The sequence below is a fragment of the Marmota monax genome, unplaced genomic scaffold (genome assembly GCF_021218885.2).
Source record: "Marmota monax isolate L192 unplaced genomic scaffold, Marmota_monax_Labrador192_F-V1.1 WCK01_AAM20220418_F8-fsc00187, whole genome shotgun sequence".
NCBI classification, from domain to species: Eukaryota; Metazoa; Chordata; class Mammalia; order Rodentia; family Sciuridae; genus Marmota; species Marmota monax.
This window is the reverse complement of record NW_026694837.1, coordinates 1,099,242-1,121,928: the sequence shown is the minus strand read 5'-3', so window position 1 is coordinate 1,121,928 and position 22,687 is coordinate 1,099,242. Positions and strand designations below refer to the sequence as shown.

The window sequence follows — 22,687 nt, the reverse complement described above, 5'->3', positions numbered from 1 at the left end:
CTCAGCAGTTATTCCTTGAATCAACTTCAGTTACCAGAACATTTTTAGGAAAATGATGGGGCAGCATATTAGATCCTCATGGTTCAGAACGTAGAGAAGGGGGACCCTCAGCGTGTGTGTGTGTGTGTTGTGTGTATGTGCGCATGTTAACCCTGAACTCATGTGTGTGTGTGTGTGTGTGTGTGTTAACCATGAACTCACTTACTGCAGAACCACTCTGCAGATACATTACACTAGGTCACACCCAGATTCTGATGCTTTTCTATTATATTTGTGCCTAGCCTCTGATATATTCCTTTAAGAATTATTTGATGATTTTTAAGAAATCTTATTATCTTGATTATATTTTAATTTGCAGATTTCTTCAATTTTCAGAATTTCCTTAGGTTTTAAACTTGAATAACCTAGAAGAGAAAAAGTTATTTAAAAAACATGATTGTCACATTCACATGTTTAGCCAAAGAGTATTTTCAGCTTCTTTTATAAAACCACAGCAGTAGATTTAAAATTAAAAAAAATTTCTCTGTGATTTAACAGAGTTTATTATATGCTTTTGGGCTTTGGCATATCATGAAATATCTAGATTTTTCTTGATAATTTTATTTCATTGCTTACATTTTTTTTCTTTCTTTTTATTTTTTTATTTTAGAGGGACTGTAGGTGTGAGTTTTAATTTTTCAGAACAGGTTTCAGTGCAAGTGGTAGTTGTAACACAGAAAAGAAAAAAAAGTCAATATGGTCTTCAGGAATATTTCTCTTTGAAAACTATGTTTGCCTCTGCTTCTGCCCAAACTTTGAGATAGCATGTCTAACATGCATAGACTATTGAGTTTTCAAATGAGGTTTCCTTCATCATGAAACAGAGAAACTCTACTTTTTCCATCTTTTCACTGAGAGGCCAGAGGAGGTGTCCAGAGAGCTCCTCTTGCTCTCAACTCTTAAGTTGCCCTCTGGAATGTTCAGCTCTCCATTTATAGAACAGAACTAGAAATGCTTGCCAGCAGATAATGCTTAAAAAGCAATTTGAAAAGGAAGGCATTATATAGACATTATATAGACACATCATTATAAATATCTATATTGATAATTCCTTGGCTTAAACCACCCCATATGTATGTTCACATATCTATTTAGCATGGTCAATTGTTCAGCTAATTAATATGCTTTTATTTTATGATTTGCTGTTTCCAGGGCACAGACAGAAGCTTGATGACTCTAAACCTAGTTTGTTCTCTGACCGCCTCAGTGATTTAGGGCGCATTCCTCATCCCAGTATGAGAGTAGGTGTCCCGCCTCAGAACCCACGGCCCTCCCTGAACTCTGCACCAAGTCCTTTTAATCCACAAGGACAGAGTCAGATTACAGGTAAGACAGACTCATAGGTTTCACTTGCAGACTCTGGCAGGCTGGGGGTGAGGGGCTACCAGATGAGCTGTATTCACTTCGAAACTCTTGGAGCTGTGGAATGGCTTATTTTGAAAGAATTGAGACTTGAAGATACTTATTTCTTCTTTTTTATTAAGGGAATTCTGATATTCAGTAACTCTGGGATAAAATTTTTGGGGAAATTTCTACTAATGCTGTACTCAGCCACACTGTCAATCTGCACATTGGTGGGATGGTTATAACTACACTCTTTGGGAAAATGTTTGCTATAAGTTTCTGTGTTGTATCCAGGTGGCGTAGGGAATAACATCATACCCTCACTGTCAGAAAATTAGTATTACCTACTCAGATCTGGGCTTACATTTCTCACATGTACAACTGTTTCATTAAGTTTGCTTGAAGATTGCTCAGGGCTAACAGAAGCAGTGATTGGTGGCTGTAAGGCAAGATCAACACATGGCTCATCAGGCAGACAGAACTCTATTCTGGTTTACATTTACCTCTAGCTTCTCATACGAAATTTATCCTTATACATTCTAATAAGCTGCTTACTTTACCTTTCTTCTTAAAAATTAACATCAGCATTAAATTGCAGGCTAATCATTCACATTTAGTGCATTAAGATCCCCAACTGTTTTTTTTTCTGCTTCATTTGTGCAAAAACATCTTGTTTTAAGACTGATTTGATTGCTTTTAGATCATGGTGAAAAGATAGTGTATTAATCATCATAGATCTTTAATTTGGAGATCAAAAGTCTTGAGAGCCGAAAGGAATTCTAGATGTCATCTAATTACTCTTGTTGGCAGAGGTGGACTAGAACAGAAAGAAAGTAAAACAAAATGTGTAATAAACTCTCAATACAAATCTTTTTTTTAATAGATTTTTTTTTGTCTGTAGTGGTAAGACTTAAGTGTCCTTAGTGGTCTCAAAACATAATTGTTTGTAAATGAAATGACTTACCTCTCCTGATCTCTGTCCATACTATGTAAAGGTACTCTTTGATATTTATTTAGAGTAGGTTTTACATTCTGTGAATATATGTTTATTAGTTTGAATGTATAGGTTTGCTTGAGTGTGTGTGTATATATCAATATTATATATATATGTGTGTATACATATATATACATACATACACACACATAATTGATAAAAGAAGAGAACCAGGAATTTTATGTCAAGAAAGAATATTAGAGCTCTGAGAAATATGGCCATGTTTTGTGAAACTTTAAACACTGATATGTAGGACTCAGAAGGTTAACATGACATTAGACATGTGTCCTTGATAACAATATAAGGATGAAATTCACACTAACTTGTGAATTTGAAGCATGTAGCTTTAGGTACCCCACTGCATTTATAGTAGGGACTTTAGCTTTTTGATTATGTCTCATAATATGTGTCCTTTGTCCTTATAGTAATCCTTAGTTTCTGTGAATCTGTGCATGAGTGTGTGTGTATGTATGTGTATGTATATTTATATATGATTTGTAATGGACTTAGGATGACTAATTATGTGTGTTTGTGTGTATGTGTGTGTGTGTATGTATGTAAGTGGGGAGGGTGGATGGGTATGTACACACATCGACATACATACATGTTCTATGATTTGACAAACACTGAGTTCTTTAAATGTTTAATTTCTATGTTCTAGTCTCTTAAGTTTGCTAATTGTTATGTTAATGGCTGATGCTTTTAAAACAGCTTTTGAAATCTGCCTAGTACTAGATTCACTTAAGATGCTTCTTTTAAGGCTTTATGCTTACATCTAAAAACAAGATCATAAAATAGATCTAGAGGACATTTTAGAAGTTTCAGATGCTTTAGATAGCATCCAGCCAAAGGATGGAAAAGTTGTGTATAGCAGCATCCCTGTACACCAGATGTAGGTGCATAGTGAGGCTCTGAGAAGGTCGGGACACTTTGATGCCAGAAGAACATCTCTTAGTTCATGGGTGTGGCCACCTCCTCAGGCCTGGCTCATCTCCGGCTGTCAGTTTCTCTTCACCCTCCTCCCTGTTGAGAGACTCAGGAAGGTTGAGTTTATTGTCTTCAGTTGCACAGTAAGTTAAGAGCTGAGCAGTGAGTATATTTCTAAAAATAAAATTATAGTTGGACATGGTGGTACACACCTATAATCCTGGTGACTCAGGAGGCTGAAGCAGGAGAATCACAAGTTTGAGGTCAGTTTTAGCATCCGAGTGAGACTGTATTTCAAAATGAAATTAAAAAAAGGTGAGATTCAGTAGCAGAGGGCCTCTGGGTTCAATCCCCAGTATTGTGAGTATAAGTAAACAAATAAAATGGAAATATAAAACAAGTTTATTTATAGGTACTGATAGCTTTTTGGAAGTTCTGTAAGAATATTAGCTCTTTAGCTGGGTGTGGTGGTGCACTTCTATAATCTCAGTGACTTGGGAGGCTGAGGCCAGAGGATAATGAGTTTAAAGCCAGCCTCAGCAACTTAGTGAGGTCCTCAGCAACTTAGGGAGGCCCTAAGCAACTAAGTGAGACTCTGTCTGAAAATAAAACATGAAAAGGCCTGGCAATGTGGCTCAATGGTTAAGCGCCTCTAGATTCAATCCCTGGCATGGGTGGTGGGGGGGGAGAGTATTAGCTCTTCATTTTGAAATTATAGTACTTAGAATTGATATATAGATCAGTCATTGTTCTTGTCTTCCTCTTCCTTGTTATTCTTATTTGCAAGGTAGTAGATCCAACAACTTTCCAAATTTGCAGATGTACAAATACAAACTTGCCATCTACTTGTTCTTGGTCATGTGAACTTTCTTTAAATGTTCCCATACATTAGAGAGATAATATAAGTACCTGTCCTTAACCAAGGATGGAAAAAGTTCTTCTGGAACCCACATAATCAGGAAAATCCAGGAATACCCCAGAGCATCATTATCACCAAAGTTAATTGAATAGACTTAATTTTTTAATATCTGGATTTATCCTCATATGTATTTAATAAGTACGACCTAGAACCTACCACATATATAGAGAATAGGGTCTTAGGTAATGTGGGTGGGTAGCAGGGGAGAAAAGTGATGTCCCTGAGTCAGTCTGGGTCCTTCCCACCATTGCACCACATGTCCTGGGCCCCAGCCTAAAGTACTGTTGTTCTTCGAGCACACCTTTTTCTCCTTGCACCCTTTTACTGAGGCTGTTCTGTCTACAGTATGTCTGCTAACAATATTTCATTCATCCTTCAAGGTGACTAATCTGTCTTCAGGAAAGAGTCCTGGAATCTTTGTCCAAATGTTGCTTATCCGTCTCTAAAAGTTGATTGAGAATCCCCCTCCCCCGCTTTTTTTTAACAGCTTCTGCATATTTTCCTTTTCTATCCTCTAGATTGTAAATTCTCTGAGGGGTTTCTGTAGGGATTTATTTTCTTTTGTGCCTAGCAGAATTTTTCATTAAATATTGAATTAATGAAAATTTATATGAGAAGAAATCAGTGCAAGAAGGGCTGGGATATCATGCCTTTCTTATTAGCATTAACTGTTTTTTTTCTGTTTTCTTATCCCAGAGTACCATTGTTCCCTGGTGATGAACAATAGCAGAAATAACATTGCAATGTAACAGCATGTAGTTAAACCATTTGGTTTTACTCTAATTTTGGATCTCCATAATTGCATGATTAAATTTACATTCCTGAAACTTGCCTATACTGGATTTTGTAGCTTCTTTGCTGTATGCCATGATGCCACATTTGAATTTTAGTTTATGCCATCCTTTGGACAAAGATGTTTGAAATAGGACCGTTACTTCTTATTGGTTTGTCACTTTTGTTATCTCCAGTTCTTATCTCAAAACTCAAGATAATAGTCATGGTTGTATAGTAATCACTGCTACTTTGACTTGCCAACATAAAAGAAGACTTCTTCAGAGTCTCAGAAGAGCAAAATGAAATTCGAGGAACTTATAAGTATGTAGTGTCTCATAATTAATTTTCTTTAATGCCTCCTGAAATTCTTAGGGCCAAAGGTTCAAGCCAAGGCAAGGCACTGCCTTCTCTGCATGGCCAGTTCAGTGGTGTCACTCATTTTTGAAGTCTTTGATGGCTGATGTTGCACTTGAGAACCCAGGGTCTCCCCAGGGCTTCCTGAGGAAGTGGCTTCCTCTGTACCTCTTTTTATCATTCATACAGCTGCTGCCTGTCTCTGGGCATCAGGAAACACTTAGTCTGTAACAAATGTCTACATCTGATGCAGAATGCTGGTGGTGATGGCAGTAGGGTCAGGATGCTATGTTAGGAGGTATCTCTCAGATAATTACTGTTTTAAACTCAGTACACTCTGGATCGACCAGATATACCGAAAAATAGTTCTGCTAATTTAGGCACTTGGGTCTGACAGGTTGGAACATTAATCTCATCTTTGGAGTGGAACATGTGCTGCTATTTCTTTTAACCATTGATTCAGAAAATATTTACTGAGTGCTTACTATTTTTTTAGGCATCAATATAAGTGAATAAGATAGAAATAGTTTTGTTCATAAGGAACTTATTTTTAGTGACAGATAAATGGGTAAATAAATGTATATACAAGATTATTTCTAATAATAAGTGCTGTGAGAAAATGAAATGAGATAATTGATAGAGAACAACTTAGAGCGGGAAGGAGCTAATTTTGGTTGGAAAGTCGAGAAAGGGTTTTGAAGACCTTTGAAGATCTGTAAGGTGGAAACTCATGCAGAGAGAAAAAATACAGAAAGTTAGGCAGGGGCTAGCTTATGGAGAATCTTGATGGCCATGGTAAAGAGCTTTTATTTGCAGTGATGTGCTATTGAAGAATATGAAACAAGAGAAGGATATTATCTAATTATTTACATGTTTAAAGAAAGTCTGTTTGGATGCTGTGTGAAGAAGATTGGATCGTAAGGGGCAAAGATAGAAGCAGGGTTATGTTCAGGGAACTGTTAAGGTAGTTCATTCCATCTTGCTGGTGGCAAGGGGAAAATAAAACTTGATGGTTTTTTTACCTCGGCAACTGGAGGATGGCAGTGCCATTTATTTACATGGGTAAGACTCAAGGAGAATGAGTTGGGATTGGGCTGGGAAGTTCAGAGAAACAGTCAGGTGGAGAAAAAAGAGTATGCTAAGAAGGAGACATTCTCACCTCTGCAGTAGCTCATAAAACTTCCCTGAGAACCATTCAAGGTGTTTTTCCTCCCATGATACTTGCTGGATACTTCCTAGTTTGCATTATTCCCTTTTGTGATTTTCTTTTTCTTTCTTCTTTATAAGTGTCTCTTGAGGGGCTGGGGTTGTTTCTCAGCAGTAGAGCGCTTGCCTAGCATGTGCGAGGCCCTGGGTTTGATCCTCAGCACCACATAAAAATAAATAAATAAAGATACTGTGTCCAACTACAACTAAAAAAAAGAAGTGTCTCTTGATTCTTAGTTGTTTTTTTTTTGAGCATTCATTGAAAATTGATTTTGCCTGTATGTGAATATCGGAAGGAAGTATATAGGACAGTTTTTTTTTCCCCTTGGCTCAGACCCCTATTTTGAGTGGCCTTTCAGCCAGGAGTAGATTCTTTACACTTCCGCATTTGCTGCTAGTTATTCTATCATGTTATTTCTAGTGACTTTCTCCTTTGGTAATGTACGTGCAATTCATTTGAAGTTTCACCTGCTGTTTCTTTTGGACCTTCAGTTAATGTGTCATTGTATTCATGCCTTTTTCTCATTCTGGACACTCTTCCTTGTATTGTTTTTCCAAACACATTTCTATTCTTTCTTGAAAACTGAGATGAAATGCTGCCACCTCTTCTGACCTACTCAAGCTGAGTCAGACTCCCATAGCACCTTATGCAACCCTCTATTATATCATGTTCCACATAGTGACAATTACTTGATTGCATGTCTGTCTCTTCCAGCAGACTTTGAACTTTTTAAAGTCTTGGCCATGTTTTTATCTTTATGTCCCTGTTGTATTAAATAGTGCCTGCTGCTTGAAGACTTTTTGTTTGCTAATGAATAACTATCTCATTGACTTCTTCAGGAACCCACAGTTGTCCTAGCCCTAATATTTTATAGTACCTATTTGGTTGAATTACCATTAGCAATCATTTATTAAATGCTTATCACATGATGGGCATTGTTCTAATGAGTTTAACTCATACATCCTCACAATAGCTCTGTGAGATAGGTAGCATTATTATGGAAACTGAGGGCCAGAGAAGTAAAATAACTCACCTAAGATCCCACTTACATTTAGTAAATGGTGACTATAGAAATTAAAGCCTGAGACTTGCTCTTAACCACTGTGCAACCTTGGGAGGCTGATGTGCTTTTGACATGACTCAGTTTTTCTTCCATTTCTATATCTAACAACTTTAATTTAAACAGTTCTTTACCACTTACAAACTAGTTTTACATGAGTTCTTATTAAATCCTTAAAACAATTCTGAAAAAAAAAGAACATGCTGAAGTCCACCTCAACTCTTATAGTTGACTGTGAACTCCAGATTCTTAGCAGGCAGTCGCCTTTATCCCCATCACATTGGGCATGTTGTTGACAATTTAAGTGACATGTGTCCTAAGGAAATATATTATTTTTCTTCTCTCCATTGGGCATTATTTAGGATCCTCAGAGGTGATATTTTCCTAAAAGGAATGTGATAGAGGTATCTGAATTATTATACTTTAAAATGCAACAAAAATAGTATATGATTAAATTATACTTATATAAGGCATTTATTCAAGGTAATATTTCTAGAAATAGCTTTAAAAAAAAGATATCCTGAGAATAAAAATCTTATCTTCAGTTTTCCTTGACTGAAGTGAAATGATTTCCTTCCAGCTTCAGTATGATTCTTTACCCATAACTCCTTTAATAGTGAAGTGGCTCTCAAGCCAGTTAGGCCATGTTTGGCAGTCGTAGGCCTGAGTTCACTGTGCTTATCCTGAAGGATTTACCAGTGTAACTCTCTCATAAATAGGAAAGCACAACTAAGTAGTGTGTGTTTCAAATTACCATTCTCTTCAAGTGCTGGGTGACCGCATGATTCTGTAACGTGAAACAAGTTGGGAGGTGAAGTGGGCATGGGTGGCAGTGGCTATAAGTGTGAGGGAGAGGGAACCCACTAGAGCCTCAGGAACTGTTGGTGAGCAGGACGAAAGACCGTGGGCTACCTGAAGTGTAGGGGCATGAAGCTCAGGCCCACAGCCACTGGGTCTTACTTGTAGGTAACTTGTGTCTTAAGTAGCTGGAGCCACCATACTCAAAGACACACTGTTGGAAGTAATTTTCTTTACTTTGATGGTACTGTGTTTGAATTTCAGAAGTTACTGGAAATCCTGTCCTGTCTTCTTCCTTTGAGATTCTTTGGGTAGGCTAGCTGGGTAAATACTCTGCTGCCAGGCATATGTAGGAAATCTCTTTAGAGGAAGTTGTTGATCATAATCCTTATTTGGAAAAAAAAAAAGCACAAATCCTGTGTGTAAACACTTTTTTTTCTCATCTATTTAGCTTTGGCATTCATCTTCTGAAGAAGAGTAGAATTTAGGTGCAGCCTATGCTGGCTTTATAGAACAATGTTCCATAGGACCCTGTGAAGGGTTGGTGGTCAATGAATTGTTTTATTGCCTAGCCTGCTAGCAGTATCCACAGATTAGCTTCTTAAAAGTACTCTTGCTTATATTTCTGTCAGTTGGAATTCCCTTATTATCTAAAGATACTCTGGCTTTATCATGATTTTAGAAAAGTAGACAGGGGTGATGCTCAGAGAAAATTAATTTCTTGTTCCACAAATGTAATTTTCTTCTATTTGGAATTGAAAACACATAGTTAATATATAGTTGTGATAAGAAGAGTCCATGCATTTCCTGTATAATGCTTCATATTATTTTTCTCTTCCTGAAGACTATTTCATTTGTACTCCGTCTTTAGGTTTCTGCCCAGAGGAAATCTTGGTCTCATTCTCCCATTTTTTTCCAAAGCATCATCTTTCTCTTTATAGTTTTATGTTTGGTTTTAGTTTAGTACACATCTGTGTGTGTATATGTGTTTACATACATGTATAAGCATAGGATCCCTTTTCATTCCTTTTTACCTTTTGCGATGGACTGTGGAAAAGAGGATCAGGAGTACCTTTGAAGGAATCAACTATAGGGGTAGCCCAGGAGAGGGGCAAGTCAGGCCTGCACTTTGGTATGAGGGATGCTATGGTGGTATATCTCAATGTTTAATCATGGTTAGGTATCCAGGGCTTCACACTGTAGAGATACATTGCCTAACGAGGATTAATAGAAACAATAATATATTTAGACTTTTTTAGATTAAAAAAGTATTTTTATTTCATTTATTCATTTTAATATATGGAAAAGCATTCTGGGAATAAAATTGTGTGACACTACTCCCAGTTCTGACTCTCAGATTATTTTTAGGGCTTTGTTTATTGTGATAAGGACTTGCTTTTCAGTGGTTTAAAAACAATTTGTTTTTAATAGTACTGAGAAGAGAGATTTAACTGGAGAGTGTATTGTGAACCCTATTTACCGGATAAGAAAACTGAGGCTCTAGATTTCTGAAACCTACAGAACTAAAATTGAAAATGTGTGTCTCTGGAAGGTGGAATCTGACAAGATATAGTTTTAGGTGGGGAAGACAGTGAAGGTGTAGGGGAAAGAATGAAGAGAAATGGTAAGTTTTTAGGTAATTGGAAGGGACAAGCAGTGGGATGTGTGATCATCTCCTGCAGTGGTGGCAGTTTGTGAACAGGAGCAGGCTGTGGTGTGGTAGGTCCTCAGTGTGATGATATCTTCTCCTAGGACTACAAGGAGGACATAGTATAAGTTAGGGAAACAGGATGATGCTGAGCCAGTTAGCAGGAGATAGAGTGTGGTAAAGAAGGCTTCTCAAGAGGAATTAACCTATGTTGTGAACTTGGACGTTGAACTACAGTTGGGTTAGGAGGAAATATGAGTTCACTTCCAGTGGGAAGTAGGAGTATGATTTAAAAAGGTGGAGGGAAGGTGGGAACTCTTGACTATTCCTTCATCCTCACATGACAGAGGATGTTCCCACACCCTGTTCTGACTTCACCAGGGCTTCAGTCTTATGCCAATTGTTCTTAAAAAATACTCACCTCAAGCTATGTCTGATAAGGTCAGTAGGGGTTTACTGATATTCCATTAAAATATCCTAAGGTTATGTTCACCTTTTGTGATTCCTTCACACTGTGGCTTGCAGTCCAAGGGATAGGCTTCTCCTATCCTGTCTTGCAGTTGACCAAATGAATCATTGTATCTGGTTTCCTCTTTCCATCTTACAGGATTATTTTTATACTTCTGATTCTTTATCGATTATGTTGGTTCACAATTTTGTCTTATTTTGAAGCTAAGAAAGGTTGCTTCTAATGCTTTAAGACTTTGGTGAAGAAACTGGACAGATCTAGGACTATAATGCTACTATATACCTGTTTCTAAGCTGACCATGATCTGTATTTTTTTTTATTGGTTGTTCAAAACATTACAAAGCTCTTGACATATCATATTTCATACATTAGATTCAAGTGGGTTATGAACTCCCATTTTTACTCCAAATACAGATTGCAGAATCACATCGGTTACACATCCACATTTTTACATAATGCCATATTAGTAACTGTTGTATTCTGCTACCTTTCCTATCCTCTACTATCCCCCTTCCCCTCCCCTCCCATATTCTCTCTCTACCCCATCTACTGTAATTCATTTCTCTCCTTGTTTATTTTCCCATTCCCCTCACAACCTCTTATATGTAATTTTGTATAACAATGAGGGTCTCCTTCCATTTCCATGCAATTTCCCTTTTCTCTCCCTTTCCCTCCCACCTCATGTCTCTGTTTAATGTTAATCTTTTCCTCCTGGTCTTCCTCCCTGCTCTGTTCTTAGTTGCTCTCATTATATCAAAGAAGACATTTGGCATTTGTTTTTTAGGGATTGGCTAGCTTCACTAAGCATAATCTGCTCTAGTGCCATCCATTTCCCTGCAAATTCCATGATTTTGTCATTTTTTAGTGCTGCGTTAACACACTTTCTGGTAGGCTTTCTAATTACCAATAAATCACATTAGAGATAAGGCATTTTCTTTGCTGAGGTTCAGTTACATATTAGGCAGGTGAGTTTTCTTCTAATCTATTGCCCTAGTCATCTTAGAAAACAAGTTTTTAGTAAAGTCTTTTTGCTTTCTGAGTTACTGTGGTGAACAAGTGTGAAGAGTTCTTTGTACACAGGCTTTTGAAAATGACTTATGTTTTTAGTGGACTGCAAGCAAGTTAACACCAACAGTGGCTCCAGAAAAACAGTTGAAACATTTACCAATAGCAAAGACATTGAAGAATAAGGTAAACGGAGTAAGGGAATATAAAACCTATTGAATATTGTGTAGTCAACTTTGAATTCATTTACCAACTATCACATGAACATGGAATAGTAAATCCAGAGATCAAAACTAAGATTAGTAGTGAGTAGAATTATAGGGAGACATATTTTACTTATAAGGAAGAACTTTTTAGATCCTGCTCTGTTAAGTAGAAGGCCTTTACCTACTAGTTGCCATAAATTCTTGGGACATAATTCATTTTGGAGCAGAGGCTTGAATTCATTTAAACAGCAAGCTGTTCTTCCTTATTTCCTCACTTCTCTTGGGCCTTAATTTCCTCTTAAGCATGTTTGTTTTGCTCTTTCTATTTGAAGATCATTCTTCTTGATAGGGATGATTAAATCAAAATAGTGTTGGGTAATTTTCCTTTCTAACTGTCATGAATAAAAATTATGCCCATTGTTCTCAAACTTTGGCATATATTAGCTTCACCTGGGGAGATTGTTAAAAAAGTATAGGTGGCCATTCTTTAACCTTGAGTCAGAACATATGAGGTAGATACAATCAAAATGCTTAAGGCCTATTACCCCCAGGTCACCTTGCCCATCCAAGAGCCAATCTTAATTCAGCCTGGAGACTGAATCTCTCAGGAGCCTCATCCCCATAGTCAGATGATGTGTGGAGGCCACTAAATGCCCTAAATCTGCTTCTGGATTTCTTGAGTGCAGCCTCTGGACACCACCCTATTTCAGCTAGTGTTTTCCCCATACATCCCTGGATGTCTGGTCTGAGTCTGAACTTCCTACCTGTTTCTGTTAAGATACTCAGAGGAAAATTTTTAAAAATACATATCTGATTATGTCACCTCATAATAAAAAAAAAACTTAAGTTGACCTTCTGTTGTACTTAGGATAAAGACCAAAACTTGTAGCCTAGCCCAGCAGGTTCTGCATAACCTGGCTCCTCCCTCTCTGCTCTGCTGCTCTGCGTCTTCATCTCTCACTATTTTGAAGCTTTTGTCAGTTCTCTGCAAACCCACTGGCTTCCTATCAAGTCCTAAAAAAAAAGTTGCCATACTGCCTCCTTCTCAGGAACTGGATACATTCTGTTCTGTTGGCCTAAAGTTCTCTTCATATTCCCTAGTCATTTCTGGATTTCTGCTTGCTGTTCAGGTCTTGGCTTAGTCATCACCTTAGAGAAGACTTCTCTGATGCCCAGGTGAAGTTGGAGTTCTTATGGTGCCATGGATATCTCCTTTTTAGCACTTATCACAGTTATATGATTGTTTGATCAATGTCAGTCTCTCCTATCTAACTGTAAACTCCATGAGAGCAGGAATTAGGTCTATTTTACTCACTATTAATATCCCTACTGCCTAGCACAGTATTAAAGTGGACACTCAATACATATTTTTTAAATGCAAGAATGAATGACTGGAAGACAATTTTAGAGCCATAGATATCCTCATCCATGATTGGGAACCTTTGGTAATTCACAGGCTGCTGTATCTGACCCCCTGGATGTTGACACCAACCTGATTCAAACCTGAGTTTACTACAACCACTTTTTTTTAAGGGCTGATTTTTAAAATTTATTCTTTTTAGTTATACATGATAGTAGAATGCATTTTGATATATCATACATACATGGAGTATAACTTCCCATTCTTGTGGTACTACAACCACTTTGATGTTGTGATTTGAACTAAAGGTCACTCCACTTGGCCAGAAATCACATCCCAGTTACATTTCAACTTCTGGTACTACCCATTTGTATTTTATTCTTCTCCTTCTCCTGGATTAATCATTGAGGTTTAGGATATGCCAAGGCTTAGGTGTGACATGTAGTAGTTCCTCCTGCTTCTTCTCTCAGGTTTTTTTCTTTTAAATAAGAAAAGCACCCCCATTTCTGTGGGTCAGTTGTGAGTCCAATTTAGCCAAAAGTTGGTGATATTCCAGAGGCATTTCTTATTACCTTGTCCAAACAATGCATCTTCCTTCTGCTGTCTTTTGTTAATCATTTCTCATTCTCTTCCCTGCTTTTGTCTCCTACATTTACTAAATCTTTTTTCTTCCATTGTTTTCATTGTAAACTTGTTGTTATGCTTTTATTCTCTAAATAGCACCCAGTTTTATTCAAACAGCTTATTGCTTTTTTTCTCAAATTTCAGCTTAAAACTCTGTGAATCAATTGGTTTGGTCTCCTGCCGAATGATTCTGGTAACTACCTTAGTCAGTTTGAGAAGGCTCTTGGTGGAGACAAGAAGGCAGTTAGGGGGCTTTGCTGATATGAGCCAAATGCTCCATAAGAAGATTATCAGCTCCTATCAGCCACCCCAGATCTGCTGACTTCAGTAGTTTCTATTAAAACTGATGTCTCCATAAAGAACTGAGTTTAGGGAGCTTGATTTTCTGAATCATAGTTAGAATCATATCATTTTCATAGCTGGAAAACATTTTAGAGATAGCTCATCTATTCTTATTTTATAGGTGAAAATAGTGAGACTCAGAGAAGGTAATTTATTGGTCCACAACTGCATAGGTAGTACCCAAATCTCCAGTCTGTGCTCTTCCTATGCTTGAAGAGGCTGTTTGTTTTAAAACCATATTTCCTTTTAGTCAAGAAAACCAGGAGTGATTGGAGAGAGTCATTAAAAAAAAATCCAGTCTAGCTAGAAGGTTTCTTAGAGAAGACATAGAATTTAACATTTAGTATTCAGTGTAAATTGTTTTGAAATAGGAATCTCTGTATGTATTAATATGAAAATATTTATATGATGAATGATAATAATATGACAGAAAAAATAATATGACAGAAAAGGTAATAGAAATTGATAAATTTGCTTCCCTATGTTAAGATTATTGACCATATTTGACCCTGGTAGTAATCAAGAGGCATAGTTCTGAACTACAAGATGCTTTATATACTTTGTTTTAAATCCTTGAGTTTTTTTTCAAGAAATATTTGAGGTTTACACAGCCCAATTTGAGTGGAGGATAAGGGGTGGGAATATGGGGGAATCTCTGATTGTACCCTACTCCTCAAACAGAGGAGGTGTTCACTGCAGACATACTGAGCTTTGGCTGAAACCTCTGGCTGTTGAGGAGTCATTTTACCCAGAAGCCTACTGGCAGCACAAACAGGAGGAAACATTTTGTATGCTATCTCAGGGTTTGCCCCTGTTGACTTGTTTGCTCCCATCCTACATGAAGTTTAGCACCAGGTCCATGGTGTGCCTCGTGAGTGCTTCTTAGGAAAGCAGACCTTTCTGCATACCTACACATTTAACCAAAGAGTTTACCAAGGGAGGTAAACACTTGCTAACAGCAACCTCTGAGCTTACATGTGGACCCATTACTGGACTTTTATAAGCTCTCTTCCTGCTCTGCTTCCCCGACTGAAATCTACCAGAAAGGAATTCTACAAGTCTTCCTGCAGTTAGTTCATTTTCCTGTGGTTCCTTTTTCTCCATAACCATCTGCCCTACTCCCTCCTTTTTTATTGTGACCTCAAGTGTTTAAAGTTCAGTTATGCAGAAACAAAATTTGGTTTTCCAGTTATTTGAAAGTTTAAAGACTGTTAGAGCCCATTACTCTATATGTCATTTTAGGAAGTGTGCACCTACCCTATCTTCTTCCCTGTACCTGTGATTGAATTTCAAAAGTTCTGGTCCAGCTCAAAGAAGACAGTTTGATTTCTTATGTCCCAGGTTTACATCAGTGGTTGTCTTCATTTTTGCCTGATGAAAGGTAGTTTGAGATATATGAGCCACCCCTCTCCCAGTTAGAGTTCTCCAACATACCTGGGTACATTCCAGTCTGTATTGTTAGGTTTTGGGGGCTTTATAGAGTAGATGGCAGATGCCAGCACTCTCCAGGAAGTCTAAGCTGAAGGCACACTACCCTAGAAGGAATACTCTGACACTGGTGCTCCACTGTTCATTCCTAACTCTGGAGCTTTTAAAAAAATAAAAAACACATGCTTGTGATAGACTTTGCCTCAATTGAAACAAATGCTGAAGGAATTCATTATGTCAAATGACTGGTGCCCTTTGCTGGCTTTTGGTGACTTCTACCTAAGACAGGAGAGGAGAATTTAATCTGACTCTTAATAGCTGGATTTGGTCTATTCTCACAAAGGAAACCACAGTTTCTTCTAGAGTTATGCAATTACAGATATAAGGGGTCCAATAAATGCTTGGCCACATATGTCTGGTGGCAGGTTTTAGTTTGCTTTCACAGCACTGGGGACTGTTTTCTCATGTGCATCATCTTCATGGTCTTTAGGAGCAACTCGGTTCTCTGGTGCTTTCTCTTCTCTCTCATTTAGGCATTTTATTAATCACATACTTCCTGTAAATACAGCAGGCCCATTATATAGGAAAGACCTAATTTTGTCTCTCAATTTTTTTACAGTCCAATTTGATTTCCACTTCCCTTGAAAACTCCCTATTTTAGGTGGCAGGATAGAAGTTTGCAGAGAAATGGAGGTGAAGTTATATTTAAATGCATTTGTGATATTTAGTATTTCAGATTTCCCAAGCACATAAAAAATACACTCTGAGGGTTATTTTTTTAAGCTGTCATCTTTTTATAAAAACATGTTGATACTTTAAATTTCTGTAACCTAGTGATAAAAATAACATGTATGTGGTTTGTGACAATTTCCATTGTAAAAAGAATTAATTATAGTTTTAAAATCATCACGTAAGAATATTTAAATTTCAACAACAGTTTTCATTTTTTTGGTGTTCTCTGTGAAATATAGAGTTATATAGAGTTATCTTCTGAAAATAAGTAAATGCCTTCACTTAATTACACGTCACCCAGGATGTAACCTCAAGGCCACCGTCAACACCTCAGATATGTAGAAATCAAGGCTGTACTTATTTATGCTGTGAGTTGTAGTGCATGATACTTCCTCTGAGTTTCTGCAAACTCAGAAAGACAAAGATATATTCAAAGTACCTCTGGCTGGGGAAGGGCATGGGTTATACTTGCTCTGTGGGACTTGAGGTGAGATGAGGACAGTTTCATGTTTATTCATGGTTAATTAGTTGTAGGTTGTTGCATAGCAAGGCCCTATGTCTTCCTAAGGCCCTAAAGTCTTAGTGACTTTAGGATTGATTGTTGAGGGCTAAAAAACAACTATCACCTGCTCTGACTCATCCAAGTTAAGAATGAATCTCAGAAGTCTCAGGTTTCTTCAGGAAGCTGAGTTCAGAAATTCTTCATGAGATCAGGTTAAGGTAACGTTTCTCTACTGTAAGCATTAATAATTGTTCACAGAAAGCAAATATGCTGTAATTATATATTTATGATAGGATTATATTTTTCTTAGTGATTGAGCACTTAGCAAGTCAAAATATTTTATAGCAATTTTTTTTTTTTTTTTACTACAAGATTGAAAAAGTCAAAGGGTACAGTATTTGAAAATATACTAAAAAGATGTGGATTTCTCTTTGTGGGAAGCTACCAAGACTGAGAATGAATGTGATTAAGGTTAAAAGATCATGAGGGAATATGAAATGAATTGCATTCTCCATCATGTATAACAAATTAGAATAAATAAATAATTTAATAAAACAAGATCATAAGGGATATCTACATGACTAACACCATTTTATTTTTCAAATTATGAACGTACTAACCTCAGGACTCTCTCTGAAAATTTTCCTCCGCCAAAAGAAGAGGGTAAGGGCTGATTGCAAATACAGGTTCAGTGAAGGTAGAGGTTCTAATTGTAGTCAACATTTATTTGGTTCTTTTCATGTGCTAAGCTCTTTATTACATTATCTCACTTAATCTTCACAAAAACTTTATGGAAGAGGTATTCTTATTTCTTCTCACTTTGCAGATGAGGGTGCTTGAAGCTTAGATAGGTTATATTTGTCCAGTTGTGCAGTCCAAAAACCGTGTAGATGAGATTGATGACGACTCATTCTCAGGGTATCAGACAGTGCATGGGGTATTTGGAGATTCTTGCCTTGAATTTTTTAAGGTTTCTGCCCCTTTTAAACATACTTGTATCAGAGCTAGGGAATCCCTTGGGGGCATTTCTTGTATTTTATTTTTCTTTAGGAATTCTCTCTCTTTATCATTATCATAGAATCTTAGGACAGTGGCCTTGAAAGAGATTGGCTAGACTATAGCCTGTCCTCTGAGAGTCCAAAAACAAAGAGCTTTTCACTTGTTTAGGGATATTGAGAAGTTATTTTTTCTAATCTGGTATATCTTCAGGAAAGGTCTTCACTAAAAAAGCAAAACTATTTTTTAATAGAGTATTCTAAGTATATATTCTGGCAGCCAGGAAGTTTATGTAAAATCTAAAACCTCAGTGATACAACTGTTTCATAGCTGAAGAGGAAATTAAGGAATGACTAATTATAACCTTGTTTTAATATTCCATTACTCAAGCCACTGTGGAGGTTCATTCAATATCTGTTTATTAAGTACCTATTATGTGTAAGGCCTTACACTTAATTATACTGAACCTGATCTTGGAAATCTTTAAGAAAAACACTAGATAAACCCAGCACCCCAGATAGCTTAAGTCAGATTTTTAGCCTTTTGGAATAATGGTGATGACTTGCCATTCACTATATATTATTTGATTTTCATTCTGAGAATCCAACTGAGATAGTACTATTACCCTCACCTTACAGATGAGGAAATTAAAACTCAGCAGCATTAAGCAAGAACCCAAGGTGACATGGCTGAGCCTTGGCCATGTGAGCTCCTAAAATGCACAATAATAGTTTTAATATAGTACTTTACAGTTATCAAAATGCTTTTACATTTATTATCTCATCTAATTTTCCAAACAATCACAACAGTAGTTATTACTGTAGTCATTTTACAGATAGCATTTATATTTATTTATCTACTTAATTTGTGCTGAGAGTGCCAGATACTTTTATCAGATGTGGCCTAGTTCATGTAGTGCTTAAGAAACACAATAAATATCATTATTCTCATTTTACAAATGAGCCACTGGGGCCCCAGAAGTTTAAGTGACTTGATCATCACAGTAGAGAGCTATAATTCTAGTCTAGGTTTGTCTGCCCAGTCAGTATGCTCAGCCAGTTTGCCGTGTTCATGTTGCTGTGTTACACTGCCTAATTTCTGGATGAGAAACAGTAGATTCATAAAGATGGATAACCCAGGTGAAGTCAGATTTTTAGTAGCAGAGCTGAGACTCCAGCTCAGATTCTCTCATTAGAAAAGCCTATCCGTGGGACTGGGATAGTGACTCAGTGGTAGAGCGCTTGCCTAGCATATGTGAGAAACTGCATTTGATCCTCAGCACTGCATAAAAATAAATAAATAAAATAAAGACATCGTGTCCATCTACAATTGAAAAAAAAAATCCCACCTGTTTCCCACTGTACTGGGCTGCCTTTCTGCATAAGAATGTCTCTTACATCTAAGTTAAGTACCCTAATTACTTTGTGACATGTTTAAACTAACTTTAGTCATTTTAGTCATTCTTTACATTTCCCTGTATTTTTTCCTCCATTTTTAGGCAAAGGTTCCTATCCCACTACTAGCACCATTTCACGATAAAGAAATGGACATACAGGTTAAACTACTTGCTTAGGGTGTTATCTGATGAAGTTATATTAGAACTCAAATTCCCTGTGCCCACTTCATTTAGCTATGTGGTTCTTGTCATTTCTGTCTGTTGGAAATGTTGCTTGAAAGTAGGCTTACTTTTAGGAGGTTGCTTTCCTGAATTGTAAGGAATGAATCTTTTTCCATATGAAGACCGTTTAGCAGTTCCATGAATAGTGAATTATATTTGTAGGGTAAGGCAAGGAAGTATGTCAGTATCAGATATGTAATAAGGACCAGTCACTCACATTTGAAATATTGCCAGTCTATGTAACCTCAGTGTTGAAAGTTTTAAAACTCAGAAGTTCATTACTTTTTTTAAGTTTTTTTTTGGTAGTTATAGATGGACGGAATGCCTTTTATTATATTTGTTAATTTTTATATGGTGCTGAGGATCGAACCCTGTGCCTCATGCATGCTAGGCAAGCATTTTGCCACTGAGCTAGGCTCCAGCCCAGAAGTTCATTACTTTTAATAATCAAGTATCTTTTAGATTTCTGAAGGAAAAGTTTATGTTGACCATTTACTGCACTTTTTATTCAAATTTCAAACTTAGGTAAATATTCCTTAAAATTCAATTGGATACAATTTTTCTCTTTGTTGATGTTAGTTAGCATGAGATAAATATCCAGATGTAGTTAATTATTTCCACTCAAGGAAGTATGTCCTATTTAGACAGTCTTTAAATAAATTGTTTCTGAATTGAACAAATAAACAAGAAATAGCTGAAACTCAGTTGCTTTGACTGTATAGAAACACCGAGGGACTTTAAGAGGAATCATCTCAGTGAAAATCCTTGTTTTATAATATACTCCTTTTTATTTTTAGAGATAAACCTAAATTAACTGTTTAAATACATTAATAGTTTTTGAAAATTAAGCTTTTCATTTTCAAAGAGTGATAGGTGATAATTTTAAGTCTATTCCAAATATATTCATTCCAGTTCAGCTGTATTTTAAACATGGAACTAGCACTATGTTCCTAAGAGCTGTTTTTTAAAAAGAGAATTTATACATACTGAATATCTCCCATTTTAGTCTTCATCATGATAGTTTTCTCATGTGAATCTTACACCCTGTGATGTGGAGTTATTGTAATCCTTCCTCCCTTTTTTTAGATGATGGAGGCTCAGACTGAGTAATTAACTTAGGTCATACAGAAAGAAGTCATCTCAGAACTAATTCTGACCCTAATTCTGAACATTCTGAAGTTCATGCATTTTCTGATATACCAAGCTGTCCTGTAAACAGCCTGGTCTATTAGATTTTTAAAACATACAAGTGAAACTTGCTTATGATTTTGTTCGCCTAGTCTTCAAGTAAACAAAACCATTTGAAATAGTGCACACTTTCTTATGTTAGGAACATATAGAAAATTTACCTTTTTTTCTTATATAGACTGAAGGTCTTTTAATAAATTTATTTGGCTTTGAGTTTTTACCTCCAAGAAACTCCATTGAGATGCATCAAAAGACATTGTTTATTCTAAGCAATTAACCCTAACTAATATTTTCTGCCCATTACTTTTATTATTATAGTGACTGTAGGTAATACTAGGCCACATTCCAGATATGTGACATTTTAAAAACACTTTTCAATCAGATTAAAAACATTTCCCTGTTCTCCTGTTTTGAGTCACTTACTGTTAGAAACTCATATGCTTAACATTAAAACTGGATGGCAATGAAGCTTTTTGGTTTTTAATGGAGTTGACTTTGAAATTAAGTTTGCTTTTTTTCTTAAAGGTTATTTTTCTGGTTTAATTTAGCAGGAATTCTTAAACCTGCTCTCCTCTTTTCTACTCCTTTTATATGTTGCTACCTCTGTTCTAACTCTTACCCCATCCCTTGATCTCTATGCTAGAAAGTACTATTCCATTGACATGCCTGGGAAGAGATTGGACAGTGCTGCAATCATGGAATCATGCACTTTAAAACCAAAAAGCACGTCTAATAGTACCTGGATATGTAATAGTAAAGGATACAGTATATGTTCTTTAACCAAGTTAATTTTTCAAAAAATGAAATTCTAACTTTAAAAAAAATAAAAATGTATCAATGGAGGAATTCAAGAGAACACAGAAAATAAGTAAAATAAATTCCACTCTGTAAAAATAACCAGAGCAGATTGTTTTCTAAATGACATTAAACTATCCAAATGGAAATATTTATATATAAGAGAGACCGATAGTCCTCATGTATGATCCATGTCATTGCTTTCAGTAGAATTTGAAGTCTAGAAAGCTTTGTGCTCTTCAGGGCATTCAAGAGTGAGGCTGTAAGGAAGAGTTATTTCTTATATGTTCTCATTTTTTTTTCTGCTTTACCCTTTCTAAATTTGGATTGCTTGTTTCTAAGGCTTCAGTGTCTGATATACTAAAGCTTTTTTTTTTTCTTCTTCTTCTTTTTCCCAGACCCCAGGCAGGCACAGTCTTCCCCACCGTGGTCCTATGACCAGTCTTACCCCTCTTACCTGAGCCAGATGACGTCCCCATCCATTCACTCCACCACCCCGCTGTCTTCCACACGGGGTACTGGGCTTCCTGCCATCACCGATGTGCCCAGGCGTATTTCAGGTAAAGACTGAGCTTTAACTGAAAACCCACCCCGGTGCAGGGGTTGGGGAAGTGGGATGGACCAAGCCTGTCTTATCTGTTGTGCTCACAGTAACTCTCTATTAGAGGCATGTGAGCAAGGGAATGACAATAAGCAACTGGGACTTTTGAATTATGGGATTATCAAACATTTGAACATTTTAAGTTCAGAGACTGAAAATCCCCAGAGCTGGCACACTTTTCTTAAGATCGAGTTTAATGTCACCCAGTTAGTATCCTGTTGAGGTGGGGGGGGCACTATCTCGCAACTAGGGCCTTCTCCTGAGGGTCTTATGCCTTCCTATGCTTGTGTTCCTTTCTTTTCCTAACATCTGCCTGTAAACCAAATTACAGATGGATGGTATAGCCCACTATTCCTAAAGACTTATAAATGCCAGGATTCCATTCTAGCCAGTTTCAAAAGAGAGAGAGAGAGAGAGAGAGAGAGAGAGAGAGAGAGAGAGAGAGAGAGAGAGAGAGAGACAAAGACCCTGGAAACTTAGGATCCTTATCAGAAACTAGTCATTTGAAGAGCAATGAAGCCTGGAGGAGTCCCAGAAGGCAATGTGTGGCTCATGAGTGGCCCACTCAAGACCAAGGCAGCCTTTCCAGGAAGCATGCAGCACACTGCTGTCACTCTAATGTGGTAGCCTCAGTACCCACAAATCCACTATTTAAAAGGTACCCAACAAATTTATGCCTCATGGTGGAAGTACATGTGCTAAAAGAACATGGCTGCTTCCTTCTTATCCTGGCACATTCATCATAGGGAGCCAGAAA

The 22,687-nt window shown here is 37.0% G+C and overlaps 1 protein-coding gene across 7 annotated transcripts in view; it reads left to right on the top strand.

Moving 5' to 3' along the window:
• Window positions 1–22,687, top strand: part of Runx2 (RUNX family transcription factor 2) — a 236,039-nt gene that overhangs the window by 66,694 nt on the left and 146,658 nt on the right. For 4 of the 7 annotated variants that reach the window (XM_046426139.2, XM_046426141.1, XM_046426140.1 and 1 more), the window contains exons 4-5: window positions 1,192–1,365; window positions 21,728–21,889. In XM_046426139.2, the coding sequence (XP_046282095.1) occupies window positions 1,192–1,365; window positions 21,728–21,889 (336 nt within the window). The remainder of the gene's footprint in view (window positions 1–1,191; window positions 1,366–21,727; window positions 21,890–22,687) is intronic. The other 3 variants (XM_046426142.1, XM_046426144.1, XM_046426143.1) reach the window with 1 other exon arrangement.